The sequence below is a fragment of the Panthera uncia genome, chromosome F1, assembly GCF_023721935.1.
Source record: "Panthera uncia isolate 11264 chromosome F1, Puncia_PCG_1.0, whole genome shotgun sequence".
Taxonomy (NCBI): Eukaryota; Metazoa; Chordata; class Mammalia; order Carnivora; family Felidae; genus Panthera; species Panthera uncia.
The window spans coordinates 46,580,932-46,602,295 of NC_064813.1; the positions used below are offsets into that span (position 1 = coordinate 46,580,932).

General features: G+C 37.8%; 2 protein-coding genes across 3 annotated transcripts in view; one reads left to right on the top strand and one right to left on the bottom strand.

Annotated features, from left to right (window-relative positions):
• Positions 1-1,499: 1,499 nt before the first annotated feature.
• On the bottom strand, positions 1,500-21,290 carry RO60 (Ro60, Y RNA binding protein). Of its 2 annotated transcripts, XM_049634541.1 has the most exons (10): positions 21,209-21,290; positions 16,874-16,947; positions 11,222-11,821; positions 6,537-6,757; positions 5,892-6,038; positions 5,240-5,377; positions 4,341-4,457; positions 3,919-4,032; positions 3,489-3,635; positions 1,500-1,937 (listed from the first exon to the last, which is right to left on the bottom strand). In XM_049634541.1, exons 2-10 carry the CDS (start codon positions 16,878-16,880, stop codon positions 1,785-1,787), a joined length of 1,644 nt encoding a protein of 547 aa, XP_049490498.1. In that variant the 5' UTR covers positions 16,881-16,947; positions 21,209-21,290; the 3' UTR covers positions 1,500-1,784. The 2 variants fall into 2 exon arrangements, with proteins under 2 accessions (XP_049490498.1, XP_049490499.1); XM_049634542.1 differs by lacking the exon at positions 16,874-16,947 and having other exon boundaries at positions 21,209-21,287.
• Positions 20,901-21,364, top strand: part of UCHL5 (ubiquitin C-terminal hydrolase L5) — a 39,075-nt gene continuing 38,611 nt past the window's right edge. Inside the window, exon 1 of the mRNA XM_049634543.1 lies at positions 20,901-21,342. Coding sequence (XP_049490500.1) covers positions 21,012-21,342 — 331 coding nt within the window. The 5' untranslated portion in view covers positions 20,901-21,011. The remainder of the gene's footprint in view (positions 21,343-21,364) is intronic.

Consider the following 21,364-nt stretch of genomic DNA (forward strand, 5'->3'; position numbering starts at 1 on the left):
ACTTTACATTCAATCTGAACATAATATTTTAATGTATCAAATGTAGCTAACACCTTACATCTAATGCTTGGCAGAGGGTTAAAAACAGAATGACACCAGAAGCAAAGTATAGAGGTGGTGGTGGGGTGTGTGCACTACTTTGCTGACCAAAAAAAATCTCAGATAAATCATACTTGCAAACTGCTACCAACGGAATGGCTATGTAATAGAGCCAGCATTAGTATGTCAAGTAAGTTTGAAAGGGACCATTTTCTTGTCACTTCCAGAGCCCAAATTTCCTATAAAACAGAAGATCTCTTCACAAATTCTAACACTACTAAAGTTTCCCCTTTGTGCTCCAAACAAAACCTGTAATTCCTAAGTACACAAAAGGCCATAATTTACATTTACTAGTCTGACTTTCCCATGACAGTGAGAAGAGCATTATAAATCCTCAATGAATCATTATTATGAAAAGTACATAAATATTGAAGTTTTATGTTCTCTTAAACAACCATGATGTAATTATGAGCAGAGATATTGGCATTTCAACAGGTTAAACCACCCCAGAAAGAAGGGACATTTGCTTCAGAAAATAATGCACTTTAGTGTAGTGAAAAGGTTTATACACAAATAAAATAGAAAAAAATTTTCTTACAGACTAGTGATATGTTACTCAAAAGCTGACTTTCAAACCTGAAAGACCTAGCTTGTATTATTTTTTTTACACTATCAAAAAAGAATGTTTTGTCACAAATGAATGGACAAAAAGATGTGTCACTGACATGTTTACAATTAGGAAATATCTAAAACCCATTTACAATTGGCTAAAAAAATAAAGGTAATTACAATCATATTTATTTTAAAGGAAAAAGCTAATCTGGTTATAGTTGAGAGTCTAATGGTCATACTTTCAGATTTATGAGTGGGGGAGTTAAATGATTAAAACATTGTATGTCCTTTTCATTTAAGAGTGTGAGAAAAAGGTGTAATTACATGTGGATATGTTATATTTTAGCAAAAATTGTGAAGTCATGCCCCACTCACAGCAATAAAATGCACCAAAACAAACAAAACGTAAACCAGATAGACCCTCACCTGACACAAACTTTATAGTCTCTTCTCAGGGGTCTCCACCATGTTTCTTGTTAATGTTAACAATCCTACAAGTGTAAAAATATCAGATTCAAAGTATCTTTTTCATTGAGTATGAAAGCTGCTATTTATGTGATCTTAGAAAACTCCAAGGAATCTGTAAAACTCATTCATAATTTAATCAAATGTCTTTTTTTTTTTAAAACCCCTTGGTATAAAAATTTACAGATGAATTTCATATTCCATCACAGTTACATGGTCCAGTGCATTTCAGAGTATTTGGACATTACCAAAGCTGTCCTTTTCCAATGCAAACATTTAAGAAAATTTTCAGCACTTCTCAAACAAGTGACATGATGTGGAACTACTTACACTTTTGGCTCTTACTTCTTTTAAGTATAAATGTAATTATTAACCACAGCAAAACTGTTTGACTATTTTATGGTATCTATCAATAAGAAGTTCTCTGTTAGACAGAAGGAGCTACAGTGTATGCTGAAGCTATTTCCCAAGAACTAGTTTAGTAGACAGAACTTTGGGCTCATCTTATTTTTCCTTCCTTTTTGTTTTTGTTTTTTGGTAACATACCCACATCCTATACTATCATCTTATCATCACTGGATTAAGTAAAATCAGCTGGGAAGTAGCTACATATTTTTAGCGAGATCACTGATGGCAATGGACCTCTTAGATCATGCTGGTGCTTATGGTTAAATCACATCTAATGTGAAATTTCGAATTACATCCAGAGCTCCGGTATCAAAGCCACACATATCCAACATGCCTCTATCATCTGGGTCTGCAATGGTAAAACCATTTGATGTCATTCCACAAACAATCAATTTAGCTGGAATGTCCATTTTCTGTAGGAAGATCAAAATACATATTAAAAAATTGTATGCAAGCAAAAGCAAATAACCTCCAAAGTTAAAACACTTCAAATTCTATCTAGCTTTTCATTACAAAGTCGATGTTTTTTTTTCTCTCCATAAAATCTGTTCATCTTTCAGTCAGATTCTGTGATTTCAGAAAAACAAAAAATAAAATTGTGTGAACAATCTGCCTGAAATTCCTGCTTCTGTTCTGTGGGCCAGAGTACATTCCTGAGCAGCCTAGAGACTTTCTACTTATGAAACCTGTCAGGATTATTTGGGGGCATCAGGTATTTTTACCAACATATCAAACAGTGGGGCCAGTGTGTGTGGGTATATGTAAAGAGGTATTTCCTGATGATTAACAATGTTAGATCTATGATTTTATTATATATATAACATACACATGTCACATGTAAGACCCTGTTCTCTATAGCTATAACTTAAGGTTAAAATAATTGATTTTTGGAGAAAAACCAACAATCACTGAGTATGCACTATGTCAGAAACTGTAATTAGCTCTTTAAGTAATTTATCTAATTGTTATAACAACTCTAAAAGGTAAGTAGTACTACTTTTTTTAAAAGTTTATTTATTTTGTGGGGGGAGGGGTAGAGACAGATGGAGAGAGAGAATCCCAAGAAGGCTTCACGCTGTCAGCACTGAGCCTGACGCGGAGCTCGAACCCACAACTATGAGATCATGACCTGAGCCGTAGTCAAGAGTCAGATGCTTAACTGACTGAGCCACCCAGACACTCTGGTGAGTAGTACTATTAACTACTAAGACCTATACTATAGTAGTAATATACTACTATGACGTACATCAGTTAAATAATTTGCTTAGATCCACAATGGGTAAAAGAGACTCAAAACCCAGGCTGCCTTGACTCCAAATTCTCTTCTCTCACTTGTTCTCATACTTATACATCAGAATCCCTAGGAGAGTTTTGTTAAAACACAGTCTGACTCTCCAGTTTCTGATTCAGCAGGTCTCCTATAGGGTCCAGGAATTTGCATTTCTAACAAGATCCCGGGCCAAGCTGCTGGTAGGAAAAACACATTTTGAGAACCGGAGCTCCTCAGCTATTTCTTTTTCCAGTCACACTAGCCATAATTCAAGTGCTCAACAGCCACATGTGACTAGTAGCTACCACAATGGATACTGGAGATAACATTTCCATGATTTCAGAGAGCTCAGTCGGAGATAGAACAAAGAAGTAGCCATAAAACTTAAAACACAGATTATAGCTTTGCTTTAATTTTGTCGTCCTTTAACAAAACTCACAAATGATACTTTATTTTGATTGTCACCAAAAGCAGTTTAAAGAGGATGTTTTTAGTAATGTATAGAATTGGAACTAGTTGAAATAAATCATGTATGTATAGCCAATACTTTTTATTTCAAGTGCTGCTGCATCCAGAACTGGCGTGTATTCCTATACAAAGCTATAGACTTATCTTCGGTATCAGTTTTTGGAAAAACAGTGAATATTTGAGAACTGTGTCTTATTTTGGGATGAAAGAATACTTAAAATGTTACCTTTCGATACTCCCTCAGAGCAACAGCAGGATGGACACTTCCAGCAAAGGTCTCATTATCAGTGAAGACAATGAAGACATCAGCAGCTGTGTTTGTCATTTGAGCCCAGATCATTGGAAGAGAGCAATCAGTTCCACCTGCTGGGATCTAATGCAAAACAAAAACATGGATTAGAATAAAAGTGCCCTAGTTTCCATACTGAGATGTCTGAAATAATTAAATATTTAAAAATACCATTTTTTACATTATCACTTTACTTAGAGCCAATACACAGATCTTCTCAAAGTGTGTGTATTTTTATTTTGTGCTCATGAGAAATTGAGATGAAACAATTTGTTCTCATGAATTTACTAGTATCAGTCACGACATCAATATAAGATGTGTTATTATATAACACATGTTAAGTAAACTTAATCAAACTGTTCTTTACCTGATTCATAGCCATTAAAACCTGTTGTAATGTCATATCTGTAGTCACTGGACAAGGTACCATTTCATCTGAAAAAGCAACTACATAAGAATCTTTTTCTGTTCGTGTGACAACCTGAAAAATTCAAAGGTGAGTTTTAGCAGATTAGGGTAAAACAAATACAGTATCTTGAATTTCTTAAAATTCATCTTTGAAAGCTTTATAAATATACCTACATTACCATATGCATACAGTATACTCAAAACTTTATTTTTAATTATATTTAGATATGAAATATTTAACTGAAATGAAAATGTGCCAAATGAAATGACAGAAACAAATGAAAATATAATCCTTGATCATTATCTACCTTCATAGTTTTGTCCCACATTAAACATTTTTTAGGGTGGCAAAAATCCTGAAATGGCCTTAGGGGTTCTCACCATACACATTGCTGCTGCAACTGTGCTAGCGTTGAGCACACTGCCCAAAACTCTTTGGTTCATCGATGCACTGACGTCGACAGCCAGCAAGAAACGCTTTCCAGTAGGCTCCACTGTCTAAAGAAAACCAAAACAAATAATCATGAAAAACAACCATAGAAATTAAAATTAAATTTCTAAAACTTGCATTTACTTATCTTTCACTCAGACTTCTAAGATAACAGGTCTTATTTTTGATTTACCAATTGACAAGTATTTGAAAATGTCTGGCCTTTTTTTTTTTTTTTTTAAACTTTATTTATTTTTGAGAGAGAGCAAGAGGGAGACAGAATCCGGAACAGGCTGCAGGTTCTGAGCTGTCAGCCCAGAGCCTATTGTGGGGCTCGAACTCACAAACTGTGAGATCATGACCTGAGCTGAGATCAAGAGTCAGATGCTTAACCGACTGAGCCACCCAGATGCCCCTAGTTGCTACTATTTTGCTGAATGGCCAGAATATTTTAAAACCAAAAATTTTAACTTATGGCTTTAATGTAGGATTTTCAGTCCTAAAAAAAAAAAATCACTTCCCATAAAGACAGAAGAGATGCCCTACTGATTAACAGAATGACAGAGGACCAAGTCAAAGGACTCTACAGGAATAAAAAAATTTAAATTTGGTATTTCAAAACTTATCAAAGTGATAAGATAATTGGGTATCATCCAAAGGTGAGGAGAAATTCTTTACTTAAGCTTACAATGTTAACTATATATCCACATTTACATGAACTATGGAAAAACACATGAATATCTAATCAAAAATGGTTAAACTATAAGTATCATCTTTAAAATGTGTTTTTATAAAATATATGAAGTCCGAATTGGGTCATTTGTTATGAAATGAAAAGTCAAACCATTACCTTAAATGTTTTATAAAAAGCAGTATCCAGAGCTTTCAAAATTTCTTCATCAGGGAGCCACTTCAGTTTTCCTCTGAGCCCATGACCTGTTTTATAAGTTTCTGATGCAATTAAAACATGAAATGGATGTATGCGAGCCTAGAAACAAGACAGAGACAAAAAGAAAATCAAAAATCAAGTGAAAAATACTCATTATGTCTTTAGGTTTTGTTATTGTAGCTAATAAATAAGTTTCATAAAGAAAAAATGAGGACATATTAATCTTAGATTTCAAAGTCAAAATGAAATTTGGTATGATAAGTCTCAGAACACCTAAAACTCTACTGACTACAGTTCCAAAACTTAGGTGCTGACTTTTTCAATTAGTAGTAGCTAACAAAGGCAATACTTACCTTTTTTTTTTTTTTTTTTTTAATTTTTTTTTTTTTTTCAACGTTTTTAATTTATTTTTGGGACAGAGAGAGACAGAGCATGAACGGGGGAGGGGCAGAGAGAGAGGGAAACACAGAATCGGAAACAGGCTCCAGGCTCCAGGCTCCGAGCCATCAGCCCAGAGCCTGACGCGGGGCTCGAACTCACGGACCGCGAGATCGTGACCTGGCTGAAGTCGGATGCTTAACCGACTGCGCCACCCAGGCGCCCCAATACTTACCTTTTTTAACAGCTTTTCATTACACAGTTTTTCACATACTAAAGATACTTCTGAATTTCCTGGTTCAAGCACTGAATTAGCAGTCATCTTTCCTAGATTCCTTAGTAATGCAGTAAGAGGCATTTCTTGTAACAAAGCCTTCCATACCTATTGCAGTAACATAGATTGAAATGTAAGGAATTGAGAGGAAATGAATCAATATGTTAACTGTATAATATTAAGAATATATTCTTTAAGGTTTTCTTATGGGGTTCAAAGTATTTCTAAATAAAAATTTGTGTGCATTGGTCAAAGACTTATCAAATTAACTTGCTCTTCACTAGAGTAAGAAAGTGAAGTCTATTTTACGAAGGAATCACATAGAAGAATTTTATTTATTTTTAATTAACAAGGCAAATTAACCAGCCTTTCTGAAGCAGAAATAACACTTAACTGAATGCAAACTCCATCTGGACATTGTATTAAGTGTTTTAAATAAATATTAACCTCAAGATATATTTTAGATTTTTGTTAAAAAGAACTGAATGTATAGTTATCCATATAAATCACATGTCATAATTTACTTTTATACATAGCATAAATTTTAATACCTGATACGTATCAAATTACTCATGCTTAATCACATGCATACTATAAGCCACTTACCTCTTTAGACTTTAAATGATTTGTTAGAAGATGTTCCCTAACTAATCTATGCTCTTCTATTAGATGAATGACTTCCAGTTCATCTTTTGTGCGTTTCACTTTCTCTACAGCCTCCAGATACTTTAATAATTTTTCAGTCTCCACAGAAAGTGCTTTTTCTTTATACAATTCATGGACTTCTCTCCAGCCCTTTGTAATATATTTGGTTACAATAGCAAGTCCTTTAAGAAAATAAAGAAGTCAAACAGCATGAGAATATGGTATGGGATATACATAACTAGACACAGAGGAGCTTAACCTTTTAAGCTGTGAGGCTGCTTTCTGTGATATAACAAACACATTCAAGCCAATGGAGTCATATGATTTTGCTTATTCCATCATAATTGTTTTAAAAGAAGCTCTGGAGAAAAGTCTCTTATACCATTAGTCATTTTACGATAAACCTTTTTTTTTCTTTTTGAGACACCAGCATTAGAAACTTGGGTAGACAATACCTATCTCAGGTTCACAATCTCAGAAAATTCACAAAACTACAGATCTGTCTCAGTTAATCTCCTTTCACTTGTCCCTTTCTGCTGCTAAATAAATAAGCATTTATAAATAGCAGAGGTAAGTGGAAGTGGACAGTTAGGTAGGTAATTTGTAATTTTTTATTTTTTTATTTTTTATTTTTTATTTATTTTTAAAAAAAATTTTTTTTCAACGTTTTTTATTTATTTTTGGGACAGAGAGAGACAGAGCATGAACAGGGGAGGGGCAGAGAGAGAGGGAGACACAGAATCGGAAACAGGCTCCAGGCTCCGAGCCATCAGCCCAGAGCCTGATGCGGGGCTCGAACTCACGGACCGCGAGATCGTGACCTGGCTGAAGTCAGATGCTTAACCGACTGCGCCACCCAGGCGCCCAGTAATTTGTAATTTTTTAAAGATAAAGTATTATAGTCCAAATTAAAAAAAGGAAAACAATGTGTTCATTTCTTCTATAAATTCTTAAAAAAAATTTTTTTTTAATGTTTGTTTATTTTTGAGAGAGAGAGACAGCGTGAGTTGTGGAGAGGCAGAGAGGGAGGGAGACACAGAATTGGAAGCAGGCTCCAGGCTCTGAGCTGTCAGCACAGAGCCCGACGCAGGGCTTGAACCCACGAAATGTGTGATCGTGACCTGAGCCAATGCTTAACTGACTGAGCCACCCAGGCACCCCATCTTCTATAATTTCTTTTAATAGTTGAAAGAGTTCTTGATTGCGGGGCTGAGGAAATTTGGGTTCTAGCCTACATTCTGCCAAAAGATGGCTGTGTGATCATTCCAGGCCTTAGGTTTTACTTCTGTAAAATGTGGAAGGGGAGATTTGAGTTATCACACTCAAAAAGGTCTATGGGGTAAATGTTGGTAAAATAAACAAATGGAACAGGTTATATAATAAAGAGTGGTTAAGACTATGGGACTAGAGGGGTGTCTGGGTGGCTCGGTCAGTTAAGCGTCCAACTGCTGGTTTTCACTCAGGTCATGATCTCATGGTTTGTGAGTTCGAGTCCCACATGGACTGATAGCACGGAGCCTGCTTGGGATTCTCTCTCTCCCTCTCTCTCTACCCCTCCCCTGCTCACGCATGCTCTCGCTCTCTTTCTCAAAATTAATACATAAACTTAAAAAAAAAAAAAAAAAGACTGTGGGACTAGTGAGTACGCCCTACAAATGTTTTAGTGAAGTTTTGGCTTAGTGCTGCCAAAAAGGGTATTTTCAAAAGTATCCAGGATAGGTATTTTTATGTATCTTCTGATTTTTTAAAAGTGATATTAGCAAAGAATTCATTTTTTTTCTAAAATATTGTGCAGGCCAAGTAAAATCCATCTGTAAGGCAGATTGAGCTTATGTGTTGTCCCTAGTCTCTAGTTTAAATAATTTGATCAAAAGTCAACATTAGTATGTAGAAACTTGTAAAGTACTGTGACTTGTTACCTTCTAGATTTTAGTCCAAAATCTTATATTGCCTTAAATTACTAAATGTTTCATATGTAAGCATGTCTTCTATTTTGTCTTTCCAACTAAAATAAAACTTTCTTAAAGGCAGTCTTCTTATTTTTATCATACCCAAATTCTATGGTGGCCACACAGTTAAGTACACAATAAATACCTGATTAATTAAATCATATTTTGACTTGTTTTATCTATTTTAAATACACATTTTGGTCAAAATATTAAAACATTACTTATTTGGGGGGCGCCTGGGTGGCTCAGTCAGTTAAGTGTCTGACTCTTGGTTTTGGGTCGGGTCACAATCTTGTATTTCCGGAGTTCAAGCCCATGTCAGGCTCTGTGCTGATAGTGTGGAGCTGGCTTGGGATTCTCTCTTACCCTCTCTCTCTGCCCCTCCCCTGCTCACTCTCTCTCAAAATGAGTAAACTAAAAATTTTTTTTTTTTTTAATAAAATATTACTTACTTGGTGGCTTAGAGTTTGATGCTATATTCTTTTCACTCTGAGAAGCCTAGGGATCTCTTATGCCTGAACATACTGTTATGACCGCCAGATTTTAAGTATGAGCTCTGCCCTCAAAAAATTTAGAATTAAAGAATACTGTCTGTGGGAACAAGTTTAGGAAACATTTACTAATTCTTCTTTTTATCGACCAAGAATTCGAAACCCAGTATAACCATTTGCACAAATTCAGAAACCAGTTTTTCCAATTAGAACTAGCACTTAGGTCCACACCACCATCTGGTGTCTCAACAGACAAAGCTGGATCCCTATATTCTTCTCATACTGAATCAAAAATTTAAAAGTAAAAAATTAAAGCATGAATATTTTAAGGAAAAAAACACAGGTAAATATTTTTATGACTTTATGTTGGAAAAGGCTGCTCTAAATCTAACACAAAACAAAAATCTATGAATAAAAACACGTAAGTTTCATTACATTAAAATTCCAAACTTTAGTGTGCCAGAAACCCCAATCAAAAAAACTGACAAAGAAAAAAAAGGGGGAAAAGTGCATGATAACATGTTATTAATTCCTAAGTGTCCCAAGTTCTTAGAACAGTGCCCATACATAGTAGGTGCTCAACAAACATTTGTTGAATGAATAGTGACTATCAATATTAAGAACAGCAACTCAATGGATAAAAGGGCAAAGATACAATATGCTCTGCAACAAATTACAAATCAGCAGCAGCACATGGAAAGATAAACTTTTGCCCACAAACACAAATTCAAGTAAGGTATAATTTTTCACCTATCCTATTGGCAAAGATTAAAAACCACTGGTAACAGTCACTGTTCAAATGTCGGGAAACTGGCCACTTCTATATACTCTTTGTGGGTTTAGTCTTTATAAAAATATTTACGTTATACACATTTTTTCTCTGTATTTTTGTTAATAGTATGAAAACCCAGAAGCTACTTAACTGTCTTCAATGAGACTAAATAAATTATAGTATATTCATTCAATGGTGTATTTGCAACTATTTCTACTGACTTGAAGAAATACCAATCTGCTTTTAACTGAAACAAGGTCTAGGGGCACCTGGGTGGCTCAGTCGGTTAAGCGTCTGACTCTTGATTTCGGCTTAGGTCATGATCTCACAGTTTGCGGGTTCGAGGCCCACACTGGGCTCTGTGCAAACAGTGCAGAGCCTGCTTGGGATTCTGTCTCCCTCTCTCTATGGCCCTCCCCTCCACCTCAAAATAAATAAACATTAAAAACAAAACAAACAAAAAAACCCAAAGGAGGTCTATAAAAAAATTTTAAATAAAACAATGTATTTTAGGAAAAATCTGGAGTAATATACAATGTATATAGTAATTTCTTTTGAGAGGCAGGATTCTACTTTCTGTATTATATTTTTATGTATTATCCAGCTATTTAAAACAAGCACGTAATTTCTAATAAAAAACCAAAACATCCAGGTGTTTGTATATGTAAATATTTGCAACAATTTACTGCTTAAATTTCATTTTAAAAAGTCCATTCATAATAAAAAAATGATAAATTAGGAATTCATGAGGAGCTGTCTTTTCAAGTTTCATTTCTGGTATTAAAAAAAGCAAATTTTGGACATGTTGATTTTTGTGGATGCTTATACTTTACATTCTTCTTGCCCGAAAGTTTTTATTTCCCTTCTAAGAAGGACTAAGTAATTAGTGTACATCCAACTAACTTCTCAAAAGTCTCTTCCCATAGACACAGAAAACTGCCCCAAGTTACCATGTCCCCTGGCTGACTGCTTGGAGACAATTAACATCCTGAATTGTTAAGTTCAGCACTATTTCAGGCAGCCTTTAGGTTCCATGGAACATATGTCCTAGGAAGACAGGGAGGGAAAGAAAAATCTTAAGGGGCTGGAACAGTACAGCCTGGCTATCTGCCATCTACTGGCTAGGATAGCTTTGCTTCCTACAGCTTTCATCACGTCCATGCTGCTGTCATAGTCCGTAATCACTTGGGTAAGCATTCTAGCCAGCACAGTGACACTGTGAGATCTAGAATATTAAATTAATCTGTAAATCTGTCATTTGATTCTTGATTAGTAATGTCCGGATTGCCTGTGGTAGGTGTTTAATTCCAAGGTAGTATTAAACATTTGAATTAGTCAACCAATGTGTTTTGAGAATGAAAGCCTGTTTCAAATAAAATATTTCTATTTATCGGTATTTGCAACTTCCCCCAACCCAAAGGTTGTTATGCTTACCTTCACTGGAAGGTTTAAGATGTGACAATCTTAATAGATCTTTGTGAGACCAGCCATTTCTTTGTTTATACTTTGTAACTGCCAGAGCAAGGGCCATGCCCCCCTTTTCATTGTACCAGTCTGCTATAGCCTTCCGGAGGGCACGGCCCCACATGCCACATTTCATGCTTTCCTTTAGATCTTTCTTAAACTGGATAAAAGTAAACAGATGTGTAGGAATGCGACAAACTTCAGAAACAGCTTTGAATGCCGCTTGTTTTGTGCTTATGTCGGAACACTGGGAACAAATGGCAAGTGCGAAGAGCATAGGCTCCTGCTTTGCCGTTCTGCCTTCTTGACTAAATGACTTTATTTCCTGTATGACTTCACATCCTCTGCCGTCTTCAATCAATCTAATTAAAGCTTCAGCATTTTCAAGGCCCAACTTTTGTTCTTTGATATAATAAGTCCCACCTTCAGAACCAAAACATAAGAACCGGTGTAGTCGATTCATATCAGTGACTTGCCATACATATCCATCTTCGGAATTGGTTATCTGCTTCTCATTCAGTGGTTGCATTTGGTTCACTGATTCCTCCATTCTTCTGTCTTTTAAGAAACCTAGCAAAAAGCAAAATGTTATTATAGTTAGAAACAATAAAATTGTAAGAAGGAATACATTTATTTTTATTTATTTTTGAAAACATTTATTAATGTATATTTTTTGAAATCTGTTACAAAGTCTTTTAACTTAAAAGCATTTTTTAGGCTCATTAAGTGGTAGTATGATAACCAGAAACAACAACAAAGAGGTTATATTTTGGAGGTATAAGTTTGTTGCGTCAGAGACTAAGCAGGCAGTTTAGCAGGCAGTCTGAAGGCCCAGAGAGAGAATAAAAAGGGGTAGGGAGAGCAGCTGTGGTAGCTGAGGCTAAGAAAGGTCTTACTCCCTGAATAACTGTGTACACAGTTTTGGTTGCATATCCAACATCCGTTCCTTCCCTCCCCTTTCTTCCTGGCAGTAATGTCCTTTAGGGGAGGCTAGACCTTTTTCCAGACCTATCGGATGAATCTTGATTTACTCTAAGCCAGTGGTTCTCAAACTCTGTGTGCATCCAAAGTAATTGAATTCCTGGTTAACATGCAGAATTGTGTGTTCCACCCACCACCCCCAAAGTTTCTTTCTTAATTTAGTTTATGTCCGGGGTGAGGCCTACACATTTGTACTGATCACAAATTCTCAGGTAATGCTCGCATTTCTTTTGCCATGTGACAAGTATAGGGGATGGGCATCTAACTGGCCCGTGTGCAGTAAGTCTGCAGAGAATACTTCTGAGGTTTTCTTCACTCTTAAAAGCGGGCTTGGGCTCTTACTAAGAACGCTCCCTTTCTACCCTGAGACATTCATTTAAAGTGATGCCTGGAGTGTGGCACCTATCTTGAGCTACAGGGGAGCCAGTTTAGGAAGACACACTCATTTATAAGGATGGTAGAACAGAAAAAAAATTAGAAGGAATCTGGGTCCATGGTATCATCGAGCAACCTGGAAATGCCTTACTTAGAAATTCTGTATCCTTGTATCTTTACTTAGACATTTTGTATAGTTAAGCCGTTTGTAAGTTTTCTGTTACCTGTAGTTGAGAACATACTGATTAACATCCTATCAACTGTGCTCATTTGTAATTTATGTGATCAACTACCTGTACTTTCTTCCTTCCATTATCTCTAAAGCTACTAGCTGCATGGCAACAATATCATTTTTTATCCTCCTAATGGAACCACAACTGTCCACTACTTTATCAGTCCACTGCTACTCTAACTATAGTACAGCTGCCTGTCTAGATGCCCCAAGTCTCCTGTCTATACCACTATAGTGCACTAGGTTTCTCCCCATGACAAACAAAACAACACGACCAGAAAATAAAGCTCAACCAGCATTTATTGCATATTAGATGTAAGACATGAAAGAGAGCCCTGTTCCACTAAAAGGATTTTTTTAAGTGTTTAAGAGTGTGTGTGTATGTGTGTGCACATGTGCATGTGGGGGAGGGACAGAGAAAGGGGGTGGAGGGGGGAGAGAAAGAATCCCAAGCAGGTTCCATGCTCAGTGCAGAGCCTGAAGAAGGGCTCAATCTCACGACCCTGAGATCAGGACCTGAGCCAATATCAAGAGTTGGATACCACAGAGCCTGCTTGGGATTATCTGTATCCCTTTCTTTCTGCCTGCCCCCTCGCACCCCCCCCCCCCACTATCTCTCTCAAAATAATAAACATAAGAAAAAAAAAAGAGTCAAACACCTAACTGACTAAGCCATCCAGGTGTCCCTAAAAATATTTTTTTTAAATGTTTTTCCCTGCCCTCAAAAAAAACCCACATTCTAGTCAGTGAGGTAGAAATATACATATAATACAAAGCAAACTGTAATTAAGTGCTCTAATAGAAGTGTACTGAGAGTCAGCAGAGAATAAAATAATGTTGTCTCAATAATACAGGAAGACTTGTGCAGAATAGGCAAACTGAAAAACTGGTATATAAAGTTTGGGGGAATGTATTCCAGAAAGGGATTTCTGAAATCTTGCTGTCTTTAGATTTTAGAAAAAGAACTAAGTATATTGGCACAGCTGTAACGAAATGTTAACTGATGAGGTAGTAGTAGCTTAAAGGGCAACACAAGGTAAAAGAAATTTTGTATTTCTTGTACATCATCACAAAGATGATACAAGCTTAGGCACGTTTATATATTGTAGGGAAGGCTTAAGATGGAATCCTCATGAATATTAACAATTAAGAGCTAGTGAGAAAAGGGCCCTTTAAAAGAGAAAGAGAAGGTGGGGTACACAGACTTAAAGTGAACCAGGGCCAGTGGTATCACGGACCACAGGGAAGAGAATTTCAAGGAGTCCATAGCTGTAATGCCAAATGCTCAGAGATGAAGTAAAGTCTGGAAAATGACTACTGGATTTAGCAAACAGGAGTGAATGAAGAAGGGCAACTGTTGTAGAATCCTGCAAGAAGGAGCCTGAACAAAGTGAGATTAGGAGGGGCGCAAGGGTCGCTCAGTAGGTTAAGCATCGGAGTCTTGCTTTTGGCTCAGGTCATGATCTCACAGCTGTGAGATCAAGCCCAGCAATGAGCCCAATGTTGGGCTCTGCGCTGGGGAGGGAGCCTGCTCAAGATTCTCTCTCTCTATCCCTCCCCCCACTCACACGCCCTCTCTAAAAATAAATAAGTAAGTAAGAGAGATTAGGAGTATGCAATGAGGAAGGCTTCACAAGTGGACTACTCTTTACAGAAGCATAAAGGGAAGGTAAGAGAGATGAGAAGACATTGAGGTTGAAGTGGAATGATTCAATTTGGAGTGGAAGACAGTAAAGGATGTAACCAAGGGGATGAGATCACTAAAAGAAGTCAAACATAATAAGCTTTAGAGCATCCAGGTTGAGACTGGCCTACTGACAGCAAGAGAGACATCTCTTTCATTAAGAGTGTAGACAGATTTGAGAAACGAGAGGAATAAGGAGATTGAGGGAAGTCTGGCAGGTAAGGGAGCCATGAGGTGGGTCTCAGAGAGGGGAACACATCATGATATGGGGATAAATGCATGGGAGAATGGAGAGCCTCACATTTTGAAGGTGACCGGGGGCAGGGGACAGTAATTTGAATTATGTTGGAAATAATCAGTGTCATTATGAGGCCTAGGCCTCAGATGGTGTCACTGTGTAATGATCATATTATATTAGTCATTAGGGACTGATTTACTGAGTGCAGCATAGGCTGAAACTGCTGCTGCAGTAATGATGCTTCTGCTATTTATTCTTACCCCCTCTTTAACATGGCTGTTTAGCTGCCTTTTAATCCAAAAAACTTTTGAGAAGGATAAGAGGCTTCTCAAAAACTGACACCTTAACTGCTAATTCCAGTAGAAAAATTTCTATTATTTTGACCTTTGCACTGCATTTGATATTGCTAGCCCCATCTTTAGCTTTTACAAAAATACCCTTGGGTAGTACTTTCACCTGGCTATTCCTGCTTATTAGTTGAATAATATAGAAATGATATTCAATATCAAATTATGCTAATACAACAGCTTTCCTGAACCAAAGCCCAATAAGTGTAATTTAAAGGTCCCAATTCAAATCTCAAAGTTCTTTCCCTTATTATTTTTTTGTCAGCATGTCTGGCTGGTATCTTTAGTTCCACTAAGCAGGGACTGGGTCTTAGTTGTGTATCCCTTCTCTGAACCTAGGATATCACTTTTAAGTAATTAGTAATATATATTTAAGAATAACAGAGCAATATTAAAGTAATTTTCTGAACCATCTAAGAATTATGTATGATTGCCTTTTCTTTCCTCTAACATTTTTAAAAATAAGTCTCAACATGTGCAATTAAAAATATAATTCAAGCCTTTAAGATAAATTTGGTAATTAGAAAAAAAGTACTATATGCAGTAAATGGATATACAATAAAAAGTAATACATGAGAAGTTATGAAGAGGAAGTAATGAATACTAAGTAAAACTGTCTTTTGAGAATAGTATTTCTTTGGAAGTTTTTCTAATGCATTTAGTATCAGCTCATTTGAGCAAGCAGCAAAATGAACTTTTAAACCTAGGGAAGATGCCTAAGAAAAATCCCTAAATGTAACCCTTGTAATCTCTACCATAAGAAATGTAGTTACTTATTCACAGCTGTGTCAATGGAATCTTATCCTTTGCACATACTAATGACAACCATGAAGACATACCCTTTTAACATTTTTACAGGAAAAAATGCCCAGCTTTTCACACGGTTCTATGACTATTCTTTCCAGGATGCAACATAAAACAGTGGGACAGATTGCATGAATGGCCCCTCTCTACTTGCTTGTGTAAATTTATCAGACTCAAAAATTTAAAGTTAAATATGAAAAGCAGAATGGCAGTACTTCTAAGCTACTCTCCTGGTACCTGAGTGCTGATATATAAATTAACTTTAAAATTGTCTAGGTGGTAAGACAGCGGTATAATAAAGAATATCTAGTTTTTTTCTTGGCAGAGCTTCAAAAATCCTAGGAATTTCCAGATTGATAAGTCTTTTTGTTATGCTAATGTGGTGATTCATTCTGGGCTTCAGGATGGGGGCTGGTCACCAAAAAGACTAATCATTTGATTAGAGGGTTGGAATTTTGGGCCAGATCAAACTCCCAGGAGGGCTGTAGGGCCCAAAATTGGGTTCAACCACACAGTCAACCAATCATAACCAATCATGCCTAGTAATAAAATCCCATATACAAACTCTAAATATCAAAGTTCACTGGTGCTTCCTAACTGGTGAACAAACTGATGTGCTGGGAGTGTGACAAGCCAGGATTCCACACAGAGGGTATCCCTCTCCTGCCTCCAGACTTTGGCTTATAGGTGTCTTCCATTTGGCTGGTCCTCAGGCATATCATTTAACTGTAATCATTAGGATAGCGTTTTTAGAGAGTTATGTGAGTCATTCTAGTGAATTATTGACCCTGAGGGGGTTGTGCGAAGCCCTGAATTTGTAGTTGGTTGCGTAGACTAGAGACCCTACTTATAACAGGTGTCTCAAGAAAGGGTAGTCTTGTTGGGGATCTTGCCCTTTAACTTGTGGTGATGTAGGAAACAAAGGCAGAAGAATAAAAGATTAAATTTCCTTATAACTTACAGGCCATTGACAAGTCCTCAAGACAGGCAGATTGACATTCCTCTGGGAGCTCAGCTGCCTCGATGTTGACTTTGCTAAGGGCAAAAGGCAATCTTATTAGCCTGACCCCCCGGAATCGTATGTCTACTTAACATATAAAAACTCCTTTGGAAACTTCCTTTACCTCTACTACCCGCCGTCCCCCCCCCCCCCAAGATGTATCTTGGCAATCATACTCCAAGCTTATGGTCCCCTGATAGATATCTGAAGGGTCTCATTACTGAGTTTTTACTAAACAGTAATAAATGACCTTTTCCTAACAGCAGCTAGCCTCTCAAGGTCCTGGAAACCTTGTTTCCAAAATACCTTCGAGACTAGACCCCTCCTCCCATGAAGATATATAATCAGTCACCCATCGCAACCCCAGTGCAGCTCTTTCTGCCCATGGGTCCAGTCCCCGCGTTTTAATAAAACCACCTTTTTGCACTGAAAACATCTCAATAATTCTTTCTTGGTTGTTGGCTCCGAACCCCAACACTTCAAACCGCATCAGTGGGATCTTAAGCTAACTCTGGAACTGAACTGAACTGAACTGCAGAACACTGAGTTTGTGTCAGAGAACTGGGTCAAAACAGACACCAAAGGCACAGGGACAGTAGAAAAAAAAAGATAAACTGCACTTCAACAATATTTAAAATCTGTGTTTCCTCAAGAAAGTGAAAAGAGATCCCAGAGAATGGGAGAAAATACACGCAAATCATACCATAAGGAACTTGTATCTAGAATATATAAAAAACTCGTAACTCAATAATAAGATAATAACCCAATTAAAAAACAGGCAAAGCATCTGAGCAGGCACTTCTTCAAAGATGTACAAATGGCCAATAAATACATAAAAAGATGCTGAATATCATTACTCATCAGGAAAATGCACAACAAAACTGAAATGAGATCCCACTTCACGTTCACCAGGATGGCTACAATCAAAATGACAATAATAATAAGTGTTGGTGAGGAGCTGGAGAAATTAAGACCCACATACATTGTAAAACGAAGGATCATATGGTACCTCTATATTCAACCTTTTGAAGAATTGCCAAAGTGGTGAGGGGTTTCTTTACGGGGTGATGAAGATGTTCTGAAATTAGACAATGGTGAACGCTCACACTGAGATACAGAAACTAAAGCGACTCCATGAGCTGTGTTTTTGCTCCTTTTCCTGCTTCTACACTTGCTAGGACCTGCACCCCACCTTACACACGCTTTACACTTCTAGTACAAAAAATGTATTCCCTTTCTGTAAGGGTCAAGGAGCTAATGATTTCTTTGGAGTCTTCCAGCACAGATCGGAGTGAAAGAGCAAGGTTGCAGACACTGACTCCAGGCACACTGCCGCCAGATCCCTGGCTCCAGGGCACAAGTGACTTATGGAGGACACCTGAGCACTCCTCGTTCTGACCAGTTTCTGGATGCCTGAGAAGACATATGGACCAGACCACAAGCCTTAATAAAAGCACCAGAGCCCAAACAAAACTGAGACTACTCTACTCTCCTTTCTGAGTCTCTCAGATACTCTGTATCTGTCCCCTCTCTGTATCTTCAATAAACTCTGCTCTCACTTGATGTCTATCCTTCCTAAGGCCAAGGATCCTCTTGGCTGGTCCTGCAGGACTCCTTCTGGGTCCATGGACCCAGTCTGCCTATGTCAACACAAGTCTGTGAATATATTAAAATTCACTGTATTGCATACTTAAAATAGTGAATTTCATGACACGTCAATTCTCTCAAAAATCTGTCATTAAACGAAAACTAAAAAGTGGCTATATTTGGGAAGTTATTTAAATAGAAATTGAAATGATATTTAACTATCTACTTAACTATTTAACTATTTATCTATTTAACTATTTATTTATAGGTATTTCCTATATTTGTCTTTAGAAAGCAATTTGAGATACACACAGATATATACAGTATCTTAATTTTTCCTCTCCCCAACTCCAATCATCTCCCCCCTTGGAGCTTAAGCTCCACTGTCAGTGATTTAGAAGAAAGTTGGGCAGTGAGTGAGGTCAGAGCCTGGTCATCAATTAATCCACTCCTGAATAATCAAGTGTTGTAAATCCAGATTAACAATTAAAAAAAAAAAAAAAAGACAGTTAATTCTTTGGGTTGGCCTGTCCTATCCAGAGCTCTTAAAGCACACCATTCTAAAGACTCTAATATAGCTGAAGTTATTTTAAACTTCCGCAAATTAAAATTTGGGGAAGAATTAAACAGGTCACAGTATTTTTAGAGGCATAGCCACAATTTGAAGTTGGTTGTGGACATTTTATACATTGCCCACTTCTTTCTTTCTTAATATTGACTGCAAAATCAGCGAATGCCAGTAATTAATATACAAAATGTATATTGTATATTACAATATACATATTGCCTTGGGCACTGTCGTATGTCTGTAACAGCAGTTCTTTCTGCTTTGTATTCATTAGAACAACGTTTACTGTTCTCTTTTAACAGTACTAATAATACAGTGTTTTTGAGGATTCCTGTTTTTCTTGAATGTACACATCTGAGTATCTTTGCAAACTCTCTTGATCGTTTATTACTTGAAAATGTTTCATCCCATGAGGTCGAACAAGTTTTGCAGCTTAACCGTTTTTAAATGAAGTCAAAGCTGATGTACACCTATGAGAGAGTGCAAGACAACTTAAAAGAAACAATACTGCAAAAACTGGGGCCACAAAGTCAAACAACTATCATTCAGACTGCTGGTGTACCTGAGTTGATCATGTCATGTGGGATGCAATAAAAAGTGGTGAGGACCTGTTGCAAACATGACAGCATGCCAACCTGAAGGCGTGCATCTTCAGCCAAGTGGTCGCCATGTAGTATGCACTTTGTATTACCAAATCTTCTCATTTTCCTCAAAGACCCAGAAATCTGGATTTTTTATGCAAATTTAGGATTAAATGTGAAAATAAGTGAAAAAAAATTTAAACTCCCTTTCTGGTTACTTCCAGGCTGTGTAAAGGGCTAATTTTTCAGTTAGGGGGGGTCTTTCTACCACAGCCACCAAGTTCATAAAAATGTTAGTTATGATGTATTTATTCAGCACAGAAAACACTTTCAAGTTCATGGCAATATCATAGATTAAAAAATAACACACATTATCACAAACAGCTATGGACTCCAGTGACACTCATTCTAGGTATGGTTCATTAAGGAACTGCAGCTAGACTCCTGTGCCTCACAAACTTTTTCCTGTCTCCTAGGGACAAACTTCAAAAGTTTCAAATGAAAACAAACAAACATTTTATACAAATTTTGATTTCTACTCCACAATATAGCCAGGCCTTTTTTTTTTAAAGTAATCTCTATGCCCAATTTGGGGCTCTAATTTGCAACCAGGAGATCAAGAGTCTGATGCTCTACCGACTGAGGCACCCAGGTGCCCCATAACCATGCTTGCTTCAATAAAAACTGTTCTTTTGTTTCCCTCAGTAATATTTGTCATGTTAATTTTGTGGCTTCACCTAGTCCATAACACAGTGCTCGTTAACTCCGATGTATAGGACACCTGTTTGTGAAGCAAGGAATCAGTTTTGTCTACTAAAATATTTTTTTCTGGAAGCCAAAGGCCCTTCTTGGAACTCAGAGCTTTAAGGAGTGATGCATAAATATACACACTCTTAAAGATTTATAATCTTAACAGAGGTCTGCTGAACGAGGGCATTTTCACGGTTTAGCGAAAATAGGCATTTTTGGTTTAACTCCTTTAATCTTAGAAACATTACAAATGTTCGATTAATACATTACGTTTTTTTTAAACCTAATTTTCTTTTAGGCATCGCATCCCCTTACACTTGTCTATCGTCCCCACGGATTACAGAACAGATCTCACTCTTCTCGTCATTCCCCCGAGGATAAATTCGCCTTCTGTCTTTGCACCAAAATCCCTCTTCCAAACCCCAGAGCCGGGGCAACGCCTCCCGGCGCAGAAGCCGCGGGAGGAGGAGGAGGAAGAGGAGGAGTAAAGCGGGACCTCCGGACGCTGGCCTGTGGGAAGCTATGGAAGCACAAGCCGGAGCGGTCCGGGATTCGGGAAGGGCCCACCCTCGGGAGCGTCTCAGCCTGGGCAAGCGAGGTTGTGCCCACAGCGATGCTGGTTTCGTTACCCAGCAAGGGCAGGACGCGGAGGCAGGGCGGTGGAGAACGATGGTTTGGCGAAGTGTTTGCTCCGGCCTCGGTCGCAGGGATGCGGGATGAGGGACATGGAGGATCAGCTAAACCTCGCGCGTCCCCGGGGCCGCTCAGACCGCACAAAGGGCCCCAGTCGGCCTCCCGCAGTTTCCTCACCTGTGCTTGCCGGCCGACCCTCCGAACCCGCAGCGCCACTGGGAGAAGCCCTGCGAGGCGCGGGAAAACGACCAGAAGCAGCTGCACCCCTTTGGCGGTAACTGCTCCAACTCCACCACCCCCGGGGCCTGCAGGTTCGGCTCCCGGGAACGAGCC